Below are 23,947 nucleotides of genomic sequence, written 5' to 3' on the forward strand. Positions count from 1 at the left end.
GCCCCCCCACCGGTGGCCCTGAGGGTCGCCGGTTCTTCGGCCCGTTGTGCCCGGGGTGGGGGGGGTCTTTGTGCTCACCGCGGTGGGGCGGGGGCACCGACCCCCGGCCGGAGCGGGGCGCGCTGGAAAAAAGGCGGCGTTCGGGAGGGCGGCTCTTCCCCGCTGTGTGTGAGGCTGAACGCTGTCGGGCTGGGAGGAGAAGGCACCCCCTAAAAATCCCCCGCTCGCAGTCTGACGGCTTGGTTTTGTTTTAATTAGGTCCGTGGTCAAAGGCTTTGAAGTAACCATGGATAAAAGAGGAGGCGTAGCAGAAGCTGAAAACGGTGATGCTTTCCTGGAGTTGAACAGAATTCCCACAAAATACCCCCATCGTTACACAAAGGTTAGTGCTCTCCCCTTTCCTCCTAAAGTTGGGGCTGTTGGTCACAGGAGCGGGGTGGGAGGTGGAGGCTTCTGTCAGAGGGAGGCTGGAATTAGGATTTGGATTTGCAAGGTGCTGCACGGTGAGCAGCTCGTTCAAAGTGATGTAGCTGAGCAATCCTGTCCTCGATACACTCTTGATTCCCACCACGTTATTTTAATAGCAGAGCACCTCGCAGCATGTGATGGAGAGGTTATGGTGGAGACTGAAGTATGTTGTTCTACCAGCTCTCTCAAGCGCTTGTGCTTCATAGTTTTAGTTCCAATTTCAGCAATGCTCCTTTAAGAAGTTGCCCAAAATGTTTCCTTGTAGTAGATGCCACTTCCTTGGAACATACAGCACACCAGATCTTATCAGGAGCTTAATGTGTTTACTAAGATGCCTTTCCTAAATTTAGAATTCCTCACTTTTGACTGCTGGAAGCCTGAAACACTTATGAATCCAACCAATGCTTGGTGTTAAAAATTTAACACAGGTGTTTTTGTTTAGCTATGCTATCTAAATATATGCATGAGTGGAAGACCACTAACTAAACAACTTCCAAATAAAGATTCTTTCAATACTAAGTGAGTTTGATACGTTGTGGGGCTTAAGGTTCAAATCTTGTTTGGGATCTTGGTGTCACTGTTGAAATGTGCTTTTTGAAAAAAGCCTTTAATGGTGGTTGATTTTCTTGTTGCTGAAAGCTGTGGGAACAGGTGGTCACTGCTTTGTGGAAATCTATTAAGATACTTTGCAACAAATGGCCTGAAGTGAGGAACAGAGGGAGACAGTGTGCTGTTGCTGACTCTGTTATCTTACTTGAGGAATTTTGAACTGTTAGCTTCTGAGTAGGTTGTTTTTTAAAAGAAAAAAAAAATTATCACTGTGGCCGTGTTCTGTTGAGATAGTGGGGACAGCTTATTTCAACTAGACATCAACAATAAACCAAGTACTTCAGAACTGGCAGAACTTACATGGGAATAATATGGGTTTATAATTATTTTCTTAGAAAAGATGTACGCTTAACCTTCTAAGGTGCAAAGTATACTATTGTTCAGACCTTGTTATTCAGTTAACTATAAATTGAAGGAGGGGACCTTTCACTGCTGGAAAAGCAGTATCTAAATTTGCTCAGTCTGGCCCAGCTCCTCTCAAGAACAGTAACTGAGTGCAGCTTCAAATTCTGGTTGCTTTTTGGGGCAGTATTCAGCTAGTGCTGGTGGGAGCTGGATGCTGAAACTGAGGCATTTGTAGCTTCAGCTTTCTTAATTCAGTGCCTGTAGTTTCTGATCAGGATAAAGTTGCAGAACTAGTGCCAGAAGGCATCCAGTCTTGTTTATCTGTTGGTTTCCAAGGAGTCTAAAGTCAAGAAACACCAGAAATCAATCTGCATTAAAATACCTTGCATCATATATTTGGTGGTTGTTGTTTTTTAAAAGTAGTGTCTGAAATACAGCTGGTGTAAGGTGCTCATGTAATCAGTACTGTAAGCCATTTTCACATGATCCAATTTCCTACTAATTAGGGATGGGAGGAGCACTGTTTCAGGACATGTGCTGCTGATTTGGACAGGGGACTCGTTTTCTTCAACAGTTTATATTCATCTACTACCAGTAGGAGAACAATTGGCTCATACTATGAATCCTGCTAAGCTATTTGAATGAAACTGTTTAATGGCAGCTAAACACACTTTCCCCCCATCCACTGAAAAGTACTAGTGTGTGAATTTAAAACAAAAAGAAAAACAAACCCCAAAACACACTCTGGAAGTGGCAGTGTTTGTAACACTCTCATCAGAAAGGAGATTTAGTCCAAGCTGTGTCTTTTCTAGTTTGTTGGAAGCTGTTGCTCCAAGGGTGCATGGCTAATGAGCAAAAGCCAAGAAACAATTCAAATTTTCCTCACTTCAGTGGAAGAATTGCAATAGGATCTGACTGAGAGTCTATGGACTCCCTCTCGTGGCCAGCAAAACAGTCGATTTCAAGTCTGGTGATGGACAGTGCTGTTAATGCTTGTGATATCTGCATCAGGCTATGATAGTGTTACAGCACTGATGTTCCTCATAGATCAAGGTTTATTTTGGGAAGCTGTGGGCAGAGAGGCCAGTCTCCCTCCCTTTAATGGAACTCTTTTTGATGCTTGGATATGTATGTGTGTGTGCATATTAAGGTTTTGTCCGGCTACCAAGCTGCCATCTGGAAACTTTCAAGTATCAAGCTCATGTAGCTAATGAACTGATTTTAATCACATGGGGATAATGATGTAAAAGCTCTAGAAGCTATTGTATTCTTGGGTGGGGGGGGGAAGGTAAAGAGATTTCCTCCTTCAGTTGGGCTGATGTGTGGTGTCTGCTGTTGGGTTTTCTTTGTCCTTCCAGCTGCCTGCTGATTTCTGTACAGTTCTGAATCAGTTCAGTACAGTTCAGAGTGAGGCAGATTGAAGAAAGGTAATCTAGGGAGAATGATTAAGTTTAATTAGAAATGTGCATCTTATCTGCAGCCAGATTAATGATGATTCAAAGCACTGATGATTGCTCCATTACTAATGCTGTTTAAATGTAGCAAACTGCAGTGAGAGGAGATTTATTGTTAGTCTGCCTCAAATGAGTAACTGCAGAGAAATGTGCAATAGTGAACTAAAGACTGTTTGAAAGCTGATAGAAAGTGGGAAAACTGAAGTAATCAATCAGCATTGATCTGGTACTGGGTGGAGTGGATAACTGTATGACAGACATCAGATAGCTTGGAATTGGTGGTGGTCAGAAATGGCAAGCTTGTCTGGAATGTCCAGGTCTACATTAGTAACTGGTAATGTTAGGGATGTGGTAATGCTTTTTTAACCTGCTGAATCTTATGTAGCATTAAAACAGAGCAACTTTGATTCCACCTTGAGAACTTACTAGCTCTAGTATCAATGAGGCCTGTCTTGCTTATAAGTTGAACTGTCCAGGGAAGGGAATAGGTAAACATGTGTGATGTGAGCAGCCTTTCAAGTGTTAATGAAGATGGAACCTGACCTAGTAAGGCTTAGGGCTTCAAATAAGTGTTTGCTTCATGGCCACTGGTAGAAGAACTGAAAAATAAACTTGCTGTCCAGTATCAATTCACTGCAGTATTTCACAGGAAATGAAACAACATATTGGGAAACTTGGATTGCCAAATTAAAACGAAATTGAACAGACAGTCTGGAATACATATTTTGGGTCACTTGAATCTTGTCTGGGTGACAGTTGGAACTAATGTTTTGCTTTTTCTAGGAGGAACTCCTGGATATTAAAGAGCGTCCATACTCTAAGCAAAGACCTTCTTGTCTTTCTGAAAAATATGACAGGTATTTTCTTGATTATACAAAATCTATATTTATTTCTTTCAAAATAAAAGTTTAAATTGCAAAAATTCTTAGCTAAGAAGTGCGCTTATGTTAATGCAAGATGTAAGTGTCCCAGAGTTTAGTGTATGACAGTGTTTTCAGAAGTGCCCTAATCTCCTAGGAAAGGCTTAGTGCTCCAGCTAGGGATGTTGTGCTTTGAACAAAGATAATGTGAGATTCAGCAGAAAATAACTTCACACAATACAAGTCTTGTGGACTTGCAGGAAAAAACTACCAAGATGGTCAATGGCTGTAGAGCACAGACTGACCAGGTCAGGATGCAACAAGCTGACTTGCTTGATGGATTAGTCTCCCAAGCTGACAGTGTTCATCATTTGAAAATGAAGAGTTTTCTTGGTTTATGTTTGTACATTTGCTAAACAGCACTACCTTTAACATTGAGATTAATTTATTGTACAATAAGTTTGAGGTAAAATCTTCTGAATTCTTAAGAATAGTGACATTTGAACTTTTTTCAGTGTATTAGGCAAATTTCACCAACAGCTAGTGGGACAACATGTCCATATTTGTCCCTTTTATAACCTGAGTATTATACTTACTTCCTCTTCCAGAAGGAATGGAGAATACCAAGTATAAAGTAATGAAGTATAGCAAGGCGAAGATTTAGAAGTTGGGTATAGAAGATGTTTCACATGTACAGATTGCTAGTCAGTAAATTCTAGGTTTTCAGCATAAATACTATTAATTATTTATTAGACTACAAGTAGTAAACAGTCCTGCAATTTTGTTTTCATAGTGATGGTGTCTGGGATCCAGAGAAGTGGCATGCATCTTTATATCCAACTTCAGGAAGAACTTCACCAGTGGAAAGCTTTAAAAAAGATTTGGATTCAGATCGGACTTCTCTTATGCGTAGGATAGTAGGTGAGTTCATCCTTGTAGCACAAGACTCAAAACTGAACACAGGGTGCTGGCCCTGTGGGATGACACAAATGAGACTAAACAAAGTCTCTGAAAATTGTTTGACTGCATAAAATAAGATACCAGAATATCAGAAACTAGACTATAGTGGGAGCAACCAAGATTTCCTTGACGCTATCTAAGAACAAACTTAGATAGCAGTTGGTTGTTATATCCTGCTGTTCTTGTTATATAATAATAAATAGATATGCAGTAATACAAGCACAGGGGGACAATTCCCCTGCAATTCAAAACTGAGTCCTTAGAAGGTCTATAGTGGGAAAGTAAGTACTTCCTAGGAGACAGCCATGATTCCTCAATATCCAACTGTGAATTATTTTTTCCTCTGTGTTTCCTGTGGTCTCAACTAGATTAGCTTTGCAGAAGTAAATCATGAGTGTTTTCCTTCAAAAAGCTCTGGGATAGCAGCAGGGCTGAGGAGCAGAAGGCTACTGTACAGATAACTAGCTTGTATTTACTAATACATTACATTCAGTGCTTTTTGTGTGATCCTTGATTTGTAGATCCAAGGGAGCGGGTGAAAGAAGATGACTTGGATGTAGTCTTAAGTCCACAAAGGCGAAGCTTTGGAGGCGGCTGTCATGTAACTGCAGCTGTTAGCTCACGTCGAGCAGGGAGCCCGTTAGAGAAGGAGAATGATGGTGTCCGTGTAATTGGTGGCCGTAGGATTGGCAGTGGAAGAATTATCTCTTCTCGTAACTTTGATAAAGACCACCGGGGTGGTGACAAAGACATCCGTGATTCCAGAGATGCAAGAGACCGAGATCGGGAGAGGGACTATAAAGACAAACGCTTCAGGGTTTGTTCTTTCTTTTCCTGATTGCATGCTAAATCAGAGTTTTTGTATGCTTTGCACTAAAAAAAAAAAAACCAAACAGGGCAGGTCAACTGCATACAGCAGATGAGTGTTTCATGCAAGTAGGCTGTTTCTTCTCAGAAGTGCCTTTGTGCTTTAAAGAGCAAGCTCTCAGTGCTTCAAAAACTTCAAAAGTTCTCAGTCCTTCTGACAGATGGACTGAGATGCATCTAGTCCTGTGTATCTTGCAAACCTCTCCTGTGGTAGACTTAATAGCAAGATATTCAAAAGTCTAATAGTTTGTTCATAGTTCTTGATCTAGCAGTTGTCAGCAAGCATTGTCTTTAACCTCAGCAGGTGGAAGCTCTCTGTGCTTTCAGGCATTTAAAAAAAATAAGAGGAACCACTTAGCCTACCTCCCAGAATGCAAGTTTATACAGGCACTTGCAGACCAATAGCCTTTAGTGTAATAAAGCAGAAATTCAACTGTAAAGTTTTCTCAATTGTGAAAGCTTACTGAGCATGCTGAGTGTGCATTTAAAGCTTAAGAAGTCTGGAACTGATGTGAAAAGATTTTAATTTCCTTTGGAACTCAGGGAGGAATCTTGGGAAACACTATTTAATGGTTAATGTTTTTAATATCCCACTTCAGAGGGAATTTGGTGACAGCAAACGTGTCTTTGGGGAGCGAAGAAGGAATGACTCTTACACTGAAGAGGAACCTGAGTGGTTCTCTGCTGGTCCTACAAGTCAGTCTGAAACCATTGAGCTCACAGGCTTTGATGATAAAATTTTGGAGGAAGATCACAAAGGGAGAAAACGTACAAGACGACGTACAGCCTCACTAAAAGAAGGTAATGGCAAATGTGACAAACTGTCCTTGTCTGCCAGTATGGCACATTGCTGGATATGGAGGTGCTTGTTCTAGATCCAGGCAAGTGTAAAGAATAATGTAGTTTATCAGTCTTTAGTCTTAAACTTGCATAAATTTTGATCACCTGAAGCAGAGGACACAAGGGCTATGGCTGATCTTTCAGACTCTGCAAATACCTTTAAGTGATAAAATACTATTTTTCCAGAAGAAAGGCAGGATTGAGAGGCTGGGAAAAAAACTTGTATGGATGTTGAATGACACTGGGAATGTGTAGGATATTAAAAGGGTCTTGTCCACTTGCTGCTTGCTAAGGGCTTAGTTTTAAGTAAGCTAATGCTCTAAGGTACTTGAAATGCTTTTTTTCCTGTAGTAATACGAGCATTAGGAACACTGATTTGGACATAGAGCTGCCAGTAATAGAGCTTCAAGCTGAATTTGGAGACTATCTGAATTTGTCTGCAGTCATTGGACTTGAAGTCTACCATTGTTATTATCACTGCAAAAGCTGTAGTATAAACTTTGGTGAGGCAGGAGAGAAGATGGCTTCTTAATACTAGAAATTCTGCAGGTGGACAACATAAACCTGAAGAGTTCAGGCTTGATTGTGCATTCACTTAACTAAAATGTAGTAGAGTTTCAAGCCTGCGAGGTTTGTAGTCACATCGCAGCTTTTTTGCAGCCCCTGCACAAGCTTGGCAAGTCTGTGACATGATGTGTACTTTGCTCCTGCTGGAGGAGTAGGAGCAATGTTGGTCATATCTTGCCAATATTAAGAAAACTCCTGTCAAGAACCAGCTTTCAGGGAGTCTGCTCTCTGGGGCATCTAGGAAAAATGCAGGAGCTGCCAAAGGATTCCTGATGGAAAAAGCAGCAGCAGCTGTTCACTTACTGTAACAGCTCTATCTGCTTGTTGTGGCACAATATCTGACCTGTTCTGTGTACTTCCTGGATTGATCAGTTGTTTATGCATGACTTGATGGCAGTTCTTACTTCCTTGAGGTAGATAATCTTAATTACAGTCTAGAATCTCTATGCTAGAGTTCTAGTGGGTCCTAGTTTCTGTTGTGGCAGACTGCAACCATCAAGATACAACTAACAGAATACCACACTGATGGCTGGATTGCTTTGGTCCTGTGCTTCTCATTCCTAGGCAAATGCATTGACTGTTAGGCACTGTTCCTACAGGAAACAGTCAAGTTCAGTGACTCAGCAAGCACTCGGTTTTCTTTTTAAGGGATAGAATGCAATGGTGGAGTGGCAGAAGAAGATGAAGTGCAAACTGTCATTGCCAATGAGACTCCAGCAGATCAAGAAGTTCCTAGGGAAGCCGTCTTACAAGAACCAGCTCCAGGAGAGTTTGACTTCAATGAGTTCTTTAACTTGGATAAAAGTGTTCCTGGCCTGGCTTCGGTGAGGTTTTTCTTGGTTTTTTTAAGACTGGCTGTATTCATGAGAAGTATTTTTGCTGCTGCATTCAGTGAAAGCTAAAACTCCTTGCTTTGGGAAAGTTGCAGTGTGTAAGTCTAAGATGAGTTTGCAGAGATTTAGCTGTTGAGCGTTAGGATGCCAATTCTAAAATGTTGTCCCTGGGACTGGTTCCATCTCCAAAGAAAGCACGAGGCAAACTAGCTGATTATTTCTCCATTCTCTTGATCATTACTTGAAGACTCAAAATCAGCATCTTGGATGGATCTTCTTTGGAAGTATTACAGAAGTATTCAGAGAAGGTGCACTGTGGGGAGAAAAAGAAAAAACACAAAACAAAACCTCAACACCTTCGTATAGCTGAAAACAACCTTTTGCAACTAAGTCTGGGAATCACAGCAAATGAGTGTTTTGTGGAAGCTTCCTGAAAGGGCAGTAAGCCTGGAGATGTCTGAATATATAGTTGCACTAACAATACCAGTAATGTGGCTGAAAGGATATGTGTCTGAGAGGGTTTTGAATCTTTAGTACTTAAACATCTGCATTAATTCATTTTTTTTGGTAGTACTGAGCTGGGGAGAAAACCACAGCCTCCTAATTCAGTTAAAAGCATGTTTAAACAATGTTACTGATGTGACTACAAGATACTGTGTAGCCCCAGTGATATGTGGGGTGCTACTGTAACTTGGGAGATAGGCCTTTTCTTCACAGGCTTGTTACTGACACTTGCACCACAAGTTTCTTCCAATAATTGGTTTGTACCTCCAGCCATGATTTGATGGGGGTTCTGGTACTTCTGTGTGCCAGAACTACTGCGTGCAGTTCTTGAACATCAGATCTCTAGAGGTAGTAGGGGATGGTTGGTGTTCACTGGTTTTGTTCTGAAAGCTTGAACTGGTCTGTATCTCAACATGCTTTTTCCTCTTCACCACAAGGAAGGGGTCAGCAGGTCCAGCAAGCACTGACTAAGCAGGGCCCCAGTGCATGAACTGCTGGTGGTTCTATTCTGACCTCTCCATTACTAGGAAGAAAAGCTATTTTTGACTATTCTAGATGGTATAACTGATTAGTAGATAGCATTTGAGCATAACAGATTAGTGCTCTAAAAAGGTAAATGTGTTTAAAAAAAAACAAACCCAAAACAAATACATTGTATTCTGACAGCAAAGTAACAGACCTGATGCACAGTTTGGAAGCGTTAGGGTTTTAAAAAAATAGACTCCTCACCCAGTCTTTAATATGGAAAATCTGCTTGCATAAAACAAGGCTTATATGGTGGCAGTAGTTTGACAAATACATAGTGGGGAGTTTGTTTTCCCTATAGAAGTAAATGTGTCTTCAGACTTGACAGTCTGATTCTGCAAGATGGTGACTCCCTTTAAAAGCGGGGAATTCACAATCACAAAATAAATGCTGATGAAACTTTAGCGGGCAGATGTTTTAATCTGTCTCAAATGAGTTTCAGACTCAGCAGAGCATATTGTAATATTATTTCTTTGTATTGTTGATATGTCTGTGACAAGTGTTGGATTAGAGTTGTGTATTTTCTGATATGACTGTCTTAATTTTTCTAACATGTTAAATTCAAACATTCAAAACCAAATGGCTCAATGCTATTTTGTTTTTGCTGTTGTAAATAGCGTTGAGTGCTCCTTGTTTCAGATAAAATAGCTTCTCTGGCAGAGTGAAGCTGCTGTTATTTTGTCTAAAAGTAAATGTGCTGCGTGGTGAAACGCTGTCTGCCTATTGAGCAGGCTTTTCACTGGGTACTGTCTTACAAGACAGGAAGAGCTGTAGTTTGAGTTCAGACAGACTGACTCTGTGAGGTGGTGCTTAGTGCCCTCAGCTCTGGCTGGGGGAGAAGGTTCTAGCTGCCCATACTCTGCTGGCAGTGCAGACTCTGGCTTAAAGAACATGTCCCTCATCTTAGTCCCAGAATGGGTCAGGGTGTGCAGTGCAAACAAGTAGCCCTTAGCTACTGTCCTTCTCCCCCAGCTCCTGTGGGATGCTCACAAGTCAGGGAGTAGTCCCTGCACTTCATTCCAGGTGCTGTCCTTGGCCTCTGCTGGGACTGAATTGAATCATGATTGCAGAAAATACAACAGATCCGAGTACTCCCTCTGTACAGCGATAGGGACCAGCCTTGAGCTATCTGGCTGTCAGAATTGCTAGTTATAATTTGTTTTAATTCTTGTAGCAAAAGCTTCTCACTTTTTTTGGCACATCCACTTTAAAATGGCATAGTTAATGGTCTTTGGATGCTCTGATTATACTGCTTCAGTTCTGGTTTTTACTCTGAACAAATATTTGGTATAAATAAAAAATGTATGATGGGTTATGCTAACTGACCACACAAATCCTGCCGTGTTGGAAGGAAGCTGTTCAAAGCTTCTAAAATCTAGGGGTAGCATCTGTAAGCAGAAGAATCTTGATTGTCCAGTAAAATTTCTCAGAGAGGTTGCTGATTTTGCTTCTGTTAAGATTATCTTTTTTTTTCTCCTCCCTATAATCTAGATGATAGAAGATGTGCTGGGGGAAGGTTCAGTGTCTGCCAGCAGGTTCAGCAGGTGGTTTTCTAATCCTAGTCGTTCTGGAAGTCGGTCAAGCAGCTTGAGATCTACACCACATGAGGAACTGGAGAGGCTAGCAGGTAAGAAGACCACAGGACAATACAGGGTCAGATAGCCTCCTTCCATATTCCTTCCTGCTCATTCAGTAAGAACAGCTTTAGGGTAGTGAATTCTCCCACAGTTTAAGCACTTCACATTCTTTTGGAAGCTCTTGGAGTAAGTGCTATGAATTCTTTTTTTATGTATGTTCATGTCATGGTTCTGATGACTTTCCAGCTGATCTTGGGCAAGGGGTATGAGGCGTAACTTTTCAGTGACATATTGCAGTTGGTTACCAGTGTGTGTTCATCTTGAGACATTGGGTTGGTAAACTGATGTCGCAGTGCTCCTGGTTTTGCTGTTTCAGGTCTAGAGCAAGCCATTCTCTCCCCTGGCCAGAACTCTGGAAACTACTTTGCTCCCATTCCATTGGAAGACCACTCTGAAAACAAAGTGGACATCCTAGAAATGCTACAGAAAGCCAAAGTGGACTTAAAACCTCTTCTCTCGAGTCTTTCAGCCAACAAGGAAAAGCTTAGAGAGAGCAGTAAGTGCCCCTTCAGATATTGTTGAGTTCTTGTATCTCAAGGCAAGAGGCCTGGTATTCTGGAAACCTCAACTGCCAAGTCCAGGAGTAGGAAGTATTACAGATTTACTTACACCACAGAAAAACCAATAATCAACAGATCTCAGTTGTGTCAATATCATCACTGATTCTTTTCATCCTAGTCACAGGATGACATCAGGACTCTGTCAGACTGTTTTACTGGACAGTAATAATCAGAAGTTGAGAAAATGCAAGTCTTGATCAGAGTTTCCAGCTTTGTCATTTACATAAGTTTTTCGTACTGGAGACTGGTCATGTCAGCTCTGAAACTGTGGCGCTTAAACTCTGCCTTTACTGAAAACTTAATATAAGTCATTCTTGCAAGCATCTGTAATGGATCGCAGTCATCCATTAAGTATCAGTATCTAAAATGATGAACAGTGGCTTGATGATGTCAATTTTTTTCAAGTGCATACTGTACACTTGAACTTCTCAAGGCACTTGAAGCACAGTGTCCTGTGCTCACTGTACAGTGTGGTAATTAAATAATTGACATGGAGCTAAAACATAGGAACAGATTTGTCTTAGTTGGCTAGAATCAGGATTCCAGGGAACTTACTCTGTAAGAATTCACTCTTGCTAGCATCAGCTCTTCTAAACAGAGTTCAGGGCTGACTTTAAACAATGTGAACCTCCAAGTGAGGGCTCTGCATGTTTGGGCCCGTAGCATGCATGGAGGGTACAAAATGCATGTGTTCGTTGAAGTTTCAAGGTCTGATTCCAAACTGGTTTCTCCTTGGCAAGCAGCACGTATTGCCACATAAACTGGACTGAACAAAAAGCAGTGCTACCCTGTGACTTGTGTGAAGCAGTTACGGGAGGAAGGCGTCCAAGCACTGCCAGTGTTCTGAAGCATCCAGACTGGGAGCAGGGTGTGTCAGCTAATGTGGAGAACTTTTTCTTAATTTGGCTTAAATAGAACTACAAGTCTTTTCTGTGTTCTGCTTAGTCTGACTTTCCTACTAAGAGTTTTTTAAACTTTGATCCTCACAAACCAAGGATGAAAGAACAAAAAATTGTGGGGAAGCTTCCATTCACTCAGAAGTACCTGATGTGGGTTTTGCATTCCCATAAAATACTATACAGTTCCTCAAGTGTTGTGTTTTCAGGTCAATTCCTTTCCACCATCATACTCTTCCTCCATGTTTCATACTGCATGTCTGCATCATTGTTTCTTTTCTCCACCTTCTTGCCCAAATTTCCAGTAAATCTTATTTCTCTGGGCCAACATCTCTACAGCAACCCATGGCATGCTCCTGTCTTTTCTTCCTTTTCTCTTAAGGCGTCATACCTTGTGATGTGTGTTAGCTGCTCCATAAAGCATGTCTAGCCTTGATGTTGGGTGCTGATAGGTATTTATTAATACAGAGGAAGAAAATACTGCTTGATAACACTGACACCTTATTCTGGTTATGCCAGTGAAAACTCTCTATTGTGGCTTTAATTTCTGAGCAAAAAATCTACTTCGAGCTTTATGCACACCAAAGTGTGTAACTGAATCTCCAAATTATCTAAGTTTCCCAGGTATGTATTTTTTCTATTTATGATAGCTTCAGACAATTTGACATTGCTTACACTGTGGCTGTGAGACCGTTTGGTCTCCTGGAGTACAAGATAAATTAAACTTTCCTAATTGAAAAAGAACTCAGTATTGCAGGATGAAGGAAAGCTACTGAGAACTTACCAGTTGAAACCTTAACAGATTTCATGCCTCACATGCCTGTATTTGTGTATGGCAATACTCCTAATTTGGATGTTAGGGTATCAGTCTAAACACGGGTCAGACATGGCTTGACAGGTAGTGTAAATCTCAGAAGATAAGCTTTTGGCTGTTCCTCGTTTTTCAATCAACTTCTATTCAACACCTGTGCAAGAATTACTAACTCCCTTGTAAACAGAGAACCACAGTTCACCAGTATTTCTCCTGTCTTTCTCAGCACATTCAGGAGTTGTACTTTCAGTGGAAGAAGTTGAAGCTGGGCTAAAAGGCCTGAAAGTGGATCAGGAGGGAAAAATTGCTACTCCATTTATGGCTGAGCAAATGGAGGAAGCATTGAATGTTGCTGGCTCCAGACAGATCAAGAAAGATGGAGATATGACTGCATTTAACAAACTAGTCAGCAGTATGAAGGCAAGTGGGACTCTACCTTCACAGCCCAAAGTCAATGTAAGTAGCAGAAACCTGGCTCTTCTGAACTGTGCTGAGACATGGGTTATGAACTGGAAACCCCTTACATGACCCTTCTGATAACATGGGAGCTGTGACTGGATACAGTAGTGTGATATCAAATATGGGCTTACATTTAAAATATTGTTGTTTGGAGGGGGAAGTAAGGGACGTGCTTTGGTCACTTTCCCTTGGCCAGAGTAATTGCAAGTGGGGCTTTTTTCAGTTCAGAGTACATGGGGTTGATGTCATGTTAAGTTTCTGGAAGTCCTGGAACTCTAATGCTATGTGAGAAGCCTAACAATTGCCACCTTGAAAGTGGGCCTCTGTGGATATCTAGTCCAATTGAATTGTCTCTGGAGTTGAGGACTATAAATACTTGCCCCCAAAAAGATCCTGTATGATGAAAAGGCTGAATCCTCTACTGTAGAGGGAATTATGATTACTGTCTAAGATTATCTTACTCTTGAACTTATCCTGTCTGAACCTTATTAAATAAAAACAAATACATCTGTAGAAAAGGTACTGCCTATATAATAGGTGTCATCAGTCCACTCTTTATGGAAGACATGCTAGTGTTAGTTTAATGGCTGCCTTTGTGCTGCTATTAAAAGGCATCTCTGTTAAAATGCTTGTAGTGTGGGTACAGCTGGCACCTGAAGCTCAGATATCTTGCTTTAGTGACTTTTGTTTTAATAGGGGTATCTCAGTGCACAATCTAAATATTTTAAACTTGGATTTTAAAATTATTTGTACTAAGATTATACTAAAATGAATACTTGTTAGCTGGGAGACTAATATTAAACAACAGATGATACTAAGCTATAGACCAGAAGAGACTGTAGCATGAAACTTTATCCTGCCATTAACTGCCTAATAGTATGATTGACACAGAAGCCATCAATTACTTCTTCTGGCACCATAAAATACTTCTAAGTCTAAAGCATCTGTTTTTCCTATACCCAAGGACACTTAGCCTCATCTCACTTCACTAAAAGATAATGAAGAATGTAAAAATTGCCCAGTGACATATAATTCTGATGCATAGAAGAATATCTTAAATAATTTTGCTGGTATATGAACACTCTTCAGTTTGTGCATAGTTTCAGCTGACTACTTTGCCCAATGTTTCATATCCAGTTTAAACAATTACATAAATTCATGCATATCTTACTCAAACTCAAATAAGGCTCACTGATGAACCTGTGTGCAATCCAGCACTAGGCATTTTCTTAGCTAGGAGAGATCTGTGAGACAGCTTGGCCCTTAGCTTTGCTGGAACTTTATTTGGCTGATGCATAAACCATGGTTCTAACAGAACAGGTGGAATTATTTCTATTCTCTGAGACAGATGTGGCTTGTCTCTTAATGAGTCTGATGCTTGTTGTATCTATATCAACTTATAATGTGTTCCTTCTCTTAGCAGAGCCTTGAGAGCCACTTAATGTCACCTCCAGAGATGCCAGGCCAGCCCCTATCAAAGAATATTCTGCAGGTACTACTTATGGGGGGGGAGGAAGTACTTAAAAGGGCATCCCCAATAGGAAAACAAAAATTAATTGAAAATAAGGCATTTAAGGGAATCCTGAGATCAGTGATCAGACATTACTCCCTATAGAGGAAAGAGAACTAGTCACTATTTCAGTTTATGTAGAAATTTGTCTTGTAGCCATAGCAAATAGCACAGCAACTTGAAAATGAAAAGTGTGGCTGAGTGCCTAATTCTAAGGACAACCCAGAACTGATGTATCTAGTTGGACAAGTCCACCTTGTCTCTCTAACTTGCTGTAAATAGTGTAGCCTGTAGTGTAGTAAAATGAGCTCATTTGTATAAATCGGTTGTATTCTGAACATTCTTTCATTACTTATTCTTAGGAACTTCTTGGTCCACCCATTACCAGACCTGCTTCATCAAATGTCTTGAGTGGCCTGATAGGTGGTTTGGAACCTGCAGCCTCTTTGCTGACACAGAGAGCACCTTCTCCCCCTATTCCATCTGTGTTTCCAACTCGAGCTGCTTCCGCAGACTACCTGCGCCATAGAATATCTTCACCCATTGGTGAGGCTGGTTGCAATCCACTTTCTTCTTTTTCATTACTTGAACTTGCTTTAAAGAATGCTGTATAGAACAATAAAATCTTCCTGGCACTTGATGGGCAGCTAGGTTGGTGTCTCTCTTGAGCACAAGATGCGTTTTTACTTCCTAGTCTCTAATGTTAAATTTGTGGGCAGCTAGGTCAGTGTCTGTCTCTTGAGCACAAGATGCATTTTTACTTCCTAGTCTCTAATGTTAAATTTATCTCCAAAAAATGTAGATGTGTGTGACAGATCAACTAGACCTAACAATAAATTCTGGTGTGGAGTAATGTGCTCAGCTACTGTATAAAAACCAGATTTCAGGGACTATGTGGACATTGGTGTAGCAAAGCACTACCAGTAGCCTCCTTGTAGCTCTGAAAAACCAGTTTTCAGGGACTACGTGGAGCAAAGCACTACCAGTAGCCTCCTTGTAGCTCTCCAGCCTGGTGATGAGGAAAAGACTTAAGGGATGAGCTGGGAGTCTTCATAAGAAATCCTTAATTCCATGTAGAATTGCTTAGCTTAGGGATGTGTATTGTATATATTGAAAGAAACTGCTAGTCCTTTTAAATTCAACTGTTGAATGTTCTATAGGTTTTGGACAAGGCTCTCAGCAATTGCTTGGTGATCCATTTCCAGGTGTAAGGAAGCCCATGAGCCCAGTTGCTGCACAGGTTAGATCAAATGATTTTTGCTTAATGTGTATTCATCTTTTTATATTGTGTGGTTCAGAAGTAACCTGTGGAAACACATATGTATCTTCTACATTCAGATGTTTATACTTATCAAGTTCACTCATGTGAGTGTGAGGATGCAAAGTCTGATGTAGTGCAGTCACAAAACCTCATTGCAATTGTCTATGTCTTAGAGTACCTCAAGTACAAGATTTTTTTTTGAAACTTCTATTGTCTGTCAAAAAACAGATGCTGGGCAGGTGTTTTGTGAAGACAATAGCTATAGCAGTAAATCTTCAGTACCTTAAAAAAACCCAACCAAATACAAGCTTTGATTTGTCTGTTTTATACAACTCTACTTCAGATGAGTCCCTTGGAGATACAGCAAGCTGCGCTGGAGGGACTGGCGTTACCACACGACTTGGCCATACAGGCTGCAAACTTCTATCAGCATGGCTTTGGTAAACCACAGATGGACAAAAGCAGAGACGGCTACAGAAACAGGCAAGTGTCTGACTGCAAAATTTAAGGGGTACACTGTCAACTGATTTTTAATGTGTTTTTGTTCACTAGATATTGGTACTAGTGACTGAAGTTTGTATTGGTTCTTGGCAATGCTGCCTTCGTGCTGTGCCAAGAGCTGTCTCTGACTAACTTTCTGGCTGTTAACAGGCAGCAGCGAGTGACTAAATCACCTGCACCAGGACACAGAGGGAATGCATCTTCTCCAGCCCCAGCAGCATCCATTACTAGCATGGTCAGTACCTAATGGATAATGATTGTTGGAAAAGCTGTAAAAGTGTCTGCAGCAACTAGATTACAGCAACTGTAATGAACCAGGGAAAGGGAGGCCGTAGAGGAGTTAATCATAGTCATGTTGTATCAGTGGACACATGATACAAGAATGAATTACACTTCATACTTAATTGAATGTCTTGCTTTGGAAAACAGCCTTTCTGACCACTGTCTCATCTAAAACTGAAGCAGCACCATTAATATTATCTTGACCTGGTCTTCTGACACTGAAGGAAGGTTGAAAACTCAGGCCCTCATATTTTGGTACTTAAGTTCTCAGAATACCAGTGCTGAAAGCCATTGGCCACTTCAGAGAACACTGGTCTTTAGGTATGAAGTGACTGTCCTAAGTGTCTAGAAGTTGAAATGGTACCTAGGAGCTTCGGGGTCACTTTGAATATAAATAAAATCTCAAAGCTGAGCTGTTGTCTCACTGCCTTCAGAACTAAATAGAATATTGTTTTGATCTAAATTTTCAAATTAATCAGTCAAGTACTTGCAGCTCAGGACTAACACAGGCTATCAGCTGCTAAATCAATAATTACTTTTGTGTACCAATGAGTGGCTTCCACAGATGCTATGTAACTTTGAGTGGGAGAAAAATACAAATGAGGCAATAGTTTTCTGCAGATCTGTCAGCCCTGAATTAATATACATAAGGCAGCTCTGTGGAAACTCCTGTTGAGCTGCTGTTCTGAACCAATAGCAAAGAGGAAACAGCTGTAATTTAATATACGGCTCATCTATTTTGTTTCAAGCCTGTTAAGATATATTTAACTTTGCTTTATTAAAGGTATTGGACTTCTGCAAAAGCTAAAGGGAAATGCTTGAACTATAGAATAAAGCTATAAAATGAGGTGAAGTAAAATCATGAGCACAGTGGCCAATTCAGAAGAGCTTTAAATGGAAAGGATGTGCTAGAATTGGTGTCCACCCACAACTAAGACAGTGTGGCCAAGATAAGCAGCACTGAGTAAGGCGTTGCTTCTTACTGTGTTCTCTGCAGCTGTCTCCTTCCTTTACACCTACCTCGGTGATTCGCAAGATGTACGAGAGCAAAGAAAAAAGCAAAGAGGAGCCAGTTTCTGGGAAAATGAAAGTCAGTGATGGTAAAGATGAAAACCAGAGGCCAAATGAAGGTATTGTAATGGCTTTAAAATAACACACACAATAGATTTGGAATAGAATCAAAGAGCTTCAGCACATGATATGACAGGCTAACTTTAGACATTCTTGATTTATGGAGACAAGGAGGATGCAAAAATGAGCCTGTAATGGGAGGAAGGGTTAGAGCTATGGGGGGGGATACACTTCTAGGTGCAGTCTTCCTGCAGTGCTGAGTTCAAAATTATTTCCTTATCTGTCAGTTTGTGAGCAACAGTGACACTGATGTCTAGACCAAAACTGTTTCTTTGCAACTGGTCTTGATGAGTCAGTGTATTAACAATAATGCTCCCATATCACTGTACACTAGTAATTGAATACAAGCAACTTATAGCCCTCTCGAGACACCTTAACTGAACAATCAAAGCTGAGACCAATTAAGGTCTGTTAAACGTAGCAGATTCAAGGAATTGTTTTGTCACCCTCACTGATGTAAGTAGCTAGCAAAAGGAAATGCTCAGTACTAATTGCCTGACCCAATAAGACTGACATGCCTAATTGCTGTGATATTGTACTCCAGTACTGGTAACTGCAGAAGTAGCTCATAGTTCCTACTTATACAGTTGACTTTTTACCTTTTAGCACTCCCAACTATTATTGCTACCTCATCTGGTAGCAGGTGACTCTAAGATACTTCAGGTTTTATCTAAATGGTCTGTGGAAGTAGCTTCTTGAGGTGCTTTAGTGTTCCAAATCTTGCTAAGCAGATGTGAGACATAAAAGGCTGCTGTGCTGCTAACCCCCAGAGACATCTAAGCTGAAAAAAACCACTTCAGGCTAGGTTTCTGGCACAACTCCAACTCCCAATTATAATCTTGTCTAGGGAGGATCCCTTGTACCTCCTGTCTCCTTTGGGACTGACTCATCTGTGCTGCCAGTTCAAGTTTTCTAAGAAAAAGGCAAAATAAGAATGAAAGGTGGAGTTACTGCCAATTCTGACCTAAATTAAGCTCGCTGTCAAGGGGTTTCTGTGGAACATACTCCCTCTCATTACTGTTTTGAAATAATTTGGCCAAAAGCATCCAGGAAAGATGGATGCACTATTAAATACATATGACTAAAGTGCAGCTAGTCCTGGAATCTAGCTATCAAATCCAGTTATTTTTCATTAGGTGCAATCTCTAGCCGTGGACTATAATAGTTGTATTCAATTCTAGCTACAGATAACCTACTGTCTAGTTCTGTGGAGAATGCAGATCAAGAAACTTTGCCCACCTTAGGTACCAAACTACCTGCACTGCAGCGCTCTGCATGTTCCACACCTCTTACCCAAGCAAATCGTTGCACCAAAGAGCAAGACTACAGGCCTAAGTCAACTGGTAGAAAGACTCCTACAATGGCCTCCCCAGTACCAGGAGGCCCTTTTCTTCGTCCTGTTCATCAAGTACCCCTTGTTCCCCATGTACCAATTGTACGACCTGCTCATCAACTGCATCCAGGACTGGTCCAGAGAATGCTGGCACAGGGGGTTCATCCGCAACATCTTCCTCTACTGCAAGCAGGTAAACCATACTTCTTTTTTTTTTTCCTGTAAGCCAATGCATGTTCTCTGTAAGACTGACTGTGTTAGGAACAGCACAAATTGATACTAATTACTAGTAGTGTTTATTACATCAAAACTTACCTTTAAAACCAGGCAATAAATCCCAACCTATATAAACGTTTGTTTTGCTCTAAGTTCCTTAAGCTTATTAGGTAAGAAGCTGTTTCCTCACTCTTGTTCAACAGGTATGCTTCCTCCTGGAGTGGACCTGTCTCACCTGCAGGGAATATCTGCTCCCATGCTTGGCCAACCTTTTTACCCGCTACCAACAGCCAGCCACCACATCCTAAATCCACGCTCTGGGACACCTCTGCAGCTAGCGATGATGCAACAACAACTACAGCGATCAGGTAGGCTGAAAATTAAAACAGGAGTGTGAGTTTTAGAACACTGACCTCCAGGTACTGTACTTGTTGTGTTAATATACTGGGCTAACAGGAAGCTATTTTGGTAATACTCATAATCGCTTATCTCATGGGTGTCAGAACAGTTTTGGTCCCTGCAGGTTCTTATGCCAGAAGAATCATAGAATGGTTTGGGTTGGAAGGGACTGTGAAGATCATCCGGTTCCAACCCCCTGCACCAGACCAGGTTGCTCAAAGCCCCATCCAGCCTGGCCTAGAACCCCTCCAGGGATGGGGCAGCCACAGCTTCTCTGGGCAACCTGGGCCAGGCTCTCACCACCATCATAGGAAAGAATTTCTTCCTGAGGTCTATATCTGCCCTCTTTCAGTTTAAAACTCTTACCCCTTGTTCTATCACTACACTATAAAAGTCTAAGCGAAGCTTTTGGTTTAAAGATACATGTTGCTGTTGACAGATCTGCCTTTTGCAGTATGTGTGTGGTCTTTCCTTCCTTGCTGGGTGGGAGAGGCCACCCACCTATCTTAAATAAAATGCAATTTGATCCTGGTTTTCCAGTTAAAACCTGCATGGTACTGTGTCCAGAACTGGCGGTGTCAGGCAGTTTATGGGAATACTAACAAGAGAATAAACGTGGGATCTGGATTTCCCAGGGCTAATGGAATGAGTAAAAGCCACAGTTGGCTCACACGCCTTATCAGGTGATTGCTCTGGGCAAATCTCAGGGTTGGGTGAACATATTTACTCCCCCTCTAATAGCTTTACATTTCACAGGCAGCGGAGCGCAGGGATCCCCCGCTGGTGCACAGACAACCCCTCAGAACGTGCTGTCTCGGACTGGATTGTCTCATGGGCACACACAGCTCGACCATCGCCCCAGCCAGAGGAGTGGCTCTCCCATTGGCCTGGCCAAGTGGTTTGGTTCGGATGTCTTGCAGCAGCCTCTCCCTTCCATGCCATCCAAAGTCATCAGTGTAGATGAACTGGAATACCGGCAGTGAACAGTGACCACTGGGTGGGACACTTGTGATTCTTTAGACTGGATAAAAAAAAAAAATAATGTCCATAGTCAGGACTTCACCTCTGTTTGTTTTTTGGGGCTTTTATTTTTAGCACTCTGTGCAAAATTTCTTTTTGAGAGACTAAAGCACATGGCACCTGTCCTGGTCTCATGTCTGCATCAAGACTAAAGGATCCATTATGGCTTGAATAGTGAAGCCTGAAGAAATTTAGATGCCAGACAAAGCCAGTTTAATCCTGGAAGTGTCTATTTTTTGTTTTTGTAAGATATGTGAATGAAGTGCTGATATTCTCTAGTGTAGAGGTAGCAGCTATGGATTCCTTCTGCAGAAAACTAAATGTATAGACCCTTGTGTACAGACTTGTGTATAAACAATCTTTTGTATATATACACATAGAATAGCCTTTTTGAACCTATACAGCTGTACATAAGAGTAGCTGATAACAGTTGAGCTTTAGTTGTGCCTATGGTTTGGATCTTTCTCCATTGTATGTGTGGGACTTTAAGATTAAAGTTGCATATCCTAAGTGTGAGTGAACAGGATAAAGTTGCTTTGCCTTTTCTTGCTGCTCATCTGCTCTAGTCTCCCTCACACATCCTTCTGTCACGTACTGTGCACTCAGTGTAGCTACAGTGTCAAAGTAAAAAAAACCCACATCTTGCTGTCTGTATAACAGAGGTCTGATTCCTTGTGTGTATGACTCTTGCCATCAAACGAGAGAATTGTTTAGTCTTCAAACAGCCTTGAGGATGGGACCTGGTACAGTGATGATAAAGCCAGATCTTCAGTCTGCCATAAGCAAAGAGACTGTAGGTACCTACTGGTCGTAGCTCTTTCAAGAGGGCTGGTGCTGGTCCTTGTTTAGCTGCAGTATTTTCCTTGTTTTAATCTTTCAAACCAGTTTCTAAAGGTCATCAAAATGGAACCTTTGAATCCTCACCCTTCAACTCCTCAGTCATAGCTGTGGTGTGTTCTGTGCTGCCTTCAGTGCTGTTTACAGAAGGGAGGCCCAAGAACTGTCCTCGATCTGGTGTGTATCTACCGATGCAACTACTGTGAAACTTGCCTTTGGAGTCTTGTTCTGTGGCTTGAAAGGGGGAGGATGGGGTATTTTTGTGATCTTACTGTGTATATTTGGTTTTAAAATACTATGTTCCTTTTAAGCCTGTTTCACTTTCCCCAAACAGTTAAGTGTTCTCTTCCATCCTTCTACTGCATGGTTTCTCACTTCACTTTCCCACTTGTGTTGAGTCTAGTACTGCTGTCATGTCCTCTATCTAGCTTAGGCCATTGTGCTCTTTTTTAAAAGGTGAAAGCAAAACCAGAATTCTCACGGACTTGCTTTTTCTTCAGTCTCACTGAAGACAAAACCAGCAGCAGAAAAAAAAAAAAAAATAATAATCACTTGTCTGTATGATACCAATTGCCAGTGTGCTGTGGTGGGTTTGTTTCAGTCCAGCAGAGACAGTGTTGTACAGAAATAGCAAGCTGCAATCTCCCATGTGGAGTCTGTCGGGGGGTCACCCATACTTCTAGTGGTTGTTCCTAAAACAATCTGTGTAAAACATGCAATCACCAGCTTGTCCTTGTAAGATTGTTTTCATACTTTTTTAACTTGACACTTTCCCAGTAACATTCTGTAAATAAAGTTGATTCTACCAGCTGTCTGTATCAACTGCTCTTGAACTAAACTGTAATGTCAGTATATGGATTAATTTTTAGCATTGTTCTTGTGTGTAAGCTAGAACCATTGTTTGAGCTCGATCTGCAGAAAATTTCAACTTCAGTTTATCTTCCACGGGGGAGGAAAGGGTCTGCTTTGAAGGTAATGGGCCTCACTGAAGATGTGTGCCAGAATAACTGCAATCTCAGCTGATAATGTAACAGCAGGAGCCTTAGTAATTAAAGGTTGGTTGTGGACAGCCATGGTTAAGTGTAAGGAATGAGATTCCAGTGTACTAGGAGAGCTCATAAAACTAACCAGCTCTGAAGAAAGCTTTGACCCCTGTACCATCCAGTTGAGGCAGATCACCCCAGCCCAGCTCTGGCAGTTCAACTCCTTTACGCAGGAATCTTCTTCTGAGCTTAGAAAAACCGAGGGGAAGATTCTTGTGTGTAAGCTAGAACCATTGTTTGAGCTCGATCTGCAGAAAATTTCAACTTCAGTTTATCTTCCACGGGGGAGGAAAGGGTCTGCTTTGAAGGTAATGGGCCTCACTGAAGATGTGTGCCAGAATAACTGCAATCTCAGCTGATAGTGTAACAGCAGGAGCCTTAGTAATTAAAGGTTGGTTGTGGACAGCCATGGTTAAGTGTAAGGAATGAGATTCCAGTGTACTAGGAGAGCTCATAAAACTAACCAGCTCTGAAGAAAGCTTTGACCCCTGCCCCTTTGAGTTGAGGCAAATCACCCCAGCCCAGCTGTGGCTGTTCAGCTCCTTTATGCTGGAATCTTCTTCTGAGCTTAGAAAAACTGAGGGGAAGATACTTAAGAGTAGAATCAAGGTTTGAATGCTTTCTCACCAGGCTGAGCAGTAACCACTTCTGCAAGGATTTAGCACTGGAATGGGTGCCTGAAATCACTGTACTTCTCTTTTTAGGTGTAATAATATGAGAGGGAGCATTTTTGACACAGCGAAGTAAACACCTCTACTTCCTTTTTGTAGGACAGCGGATGCATTTGATAAGCTTCTTGCTTGTGTTAGAGCTCTAACTTTATTCATTTCTATTAAAAAGCAATAGAACCACTCCTTTAGAGCAGCCTGCTTCTCTTATGCAACTTATTTGATTTGAGCAGGATTAGAAAGCAATAGAACCACTCCTTTAGAGCAGCCTGCTTCTCTTATGCAACTTATTTGATTTGAGCAGGAAATTCTTTTAAGAAAACTTAAAAGCTTGCAGTCACTGACACAGTAGAACACAAGCATCTAGTTTACTTCCACTTGTATAAACAACTAAAAAAGTGACTGCTCATGAGCAGAACTCGACATCTTTTCCACAACGGCAGAACTATTAATAGCCTTGAAGTATTCAAACAGGAACAGTTCAGATTAAGGCAGCCAGAGCTGGAACTCTGTGTCCTCTAGCACTGCTTCATAACATAGAGTTTTTCAGC

At 41.3% G+C, this 23,947-nt stretch overlaps 1 protein-coding gene across 5 annotated transcripts; it reads left to right on the forward strand.

The window, feature by feature from the left end:
• Positions 1-239: 239 nt before the first annotated feature.
• EIF4ENIF1 (eukaryotic translation initiation factor 4E nuclear import factor 1) lies at positions 240-22,503 on the forward strand. Of its 5 annotated transcripts, none has more exons than XM_014963274.1 (18): positions 241-382; positions 3,660-3,733; positions 4,530-4,657; positions 5,218-5,513; positions 6,163-6,364; positions 7,619-7,794; positions 10,324-10,459; positions 10,786-10,965; positions 12,963-13,192; positions 14,616-14,687; positions 15,068-15,251; positions 15,866-15,945; positions 16,310-16,449; positions 16,618-16,702; positions 17,747-17,879; positions 19,062-19,406; positions 19,633-19,797; positions 20,585-22,503. In XM_014963274.1, exons 1-18 carry the CDS (start codon positions 287-289, stop codon positions 20,809-20,811), a joined length of 2,949 nt encoding a protein of 982 aa, XP_014818760.1. In that variant the 5' UTR covers positions 241-286; the 3' UTR covers positions 20,812-22,503. The 5 variants fall into 5 exon arrangements, with proteins under 5 accessions (XP_014818783.1, XP_014818760.1, XP_014818776.1 ...); XM_014963290.1 differs by having other exon boundaries at positions 19,125-19,406; XM_014963305.1 differs by having other exon boundaries at positions 19,344-19,406.
• The last annotated feature ends 1,444 nt before the right edge of the window (positions 22,504-23,947 follow it).

The sequence above is a fragment of the Calidris pugnax genome, unplaced genomic scaffold, assembly GCF_001431845.1.
Source record: "Calidris pugnax isolate Ruff unplaced genomic scaffold, ASM143184v1 scaffold32, whole genome shotgun sequence".
NCBI classification, from domain to species: domain Eukaryota; kingdom Metazoa; phylum Chordata; class Aves; order Charadriiformes; family Scolopacidae; genus Calidris; species Calidris pugnax.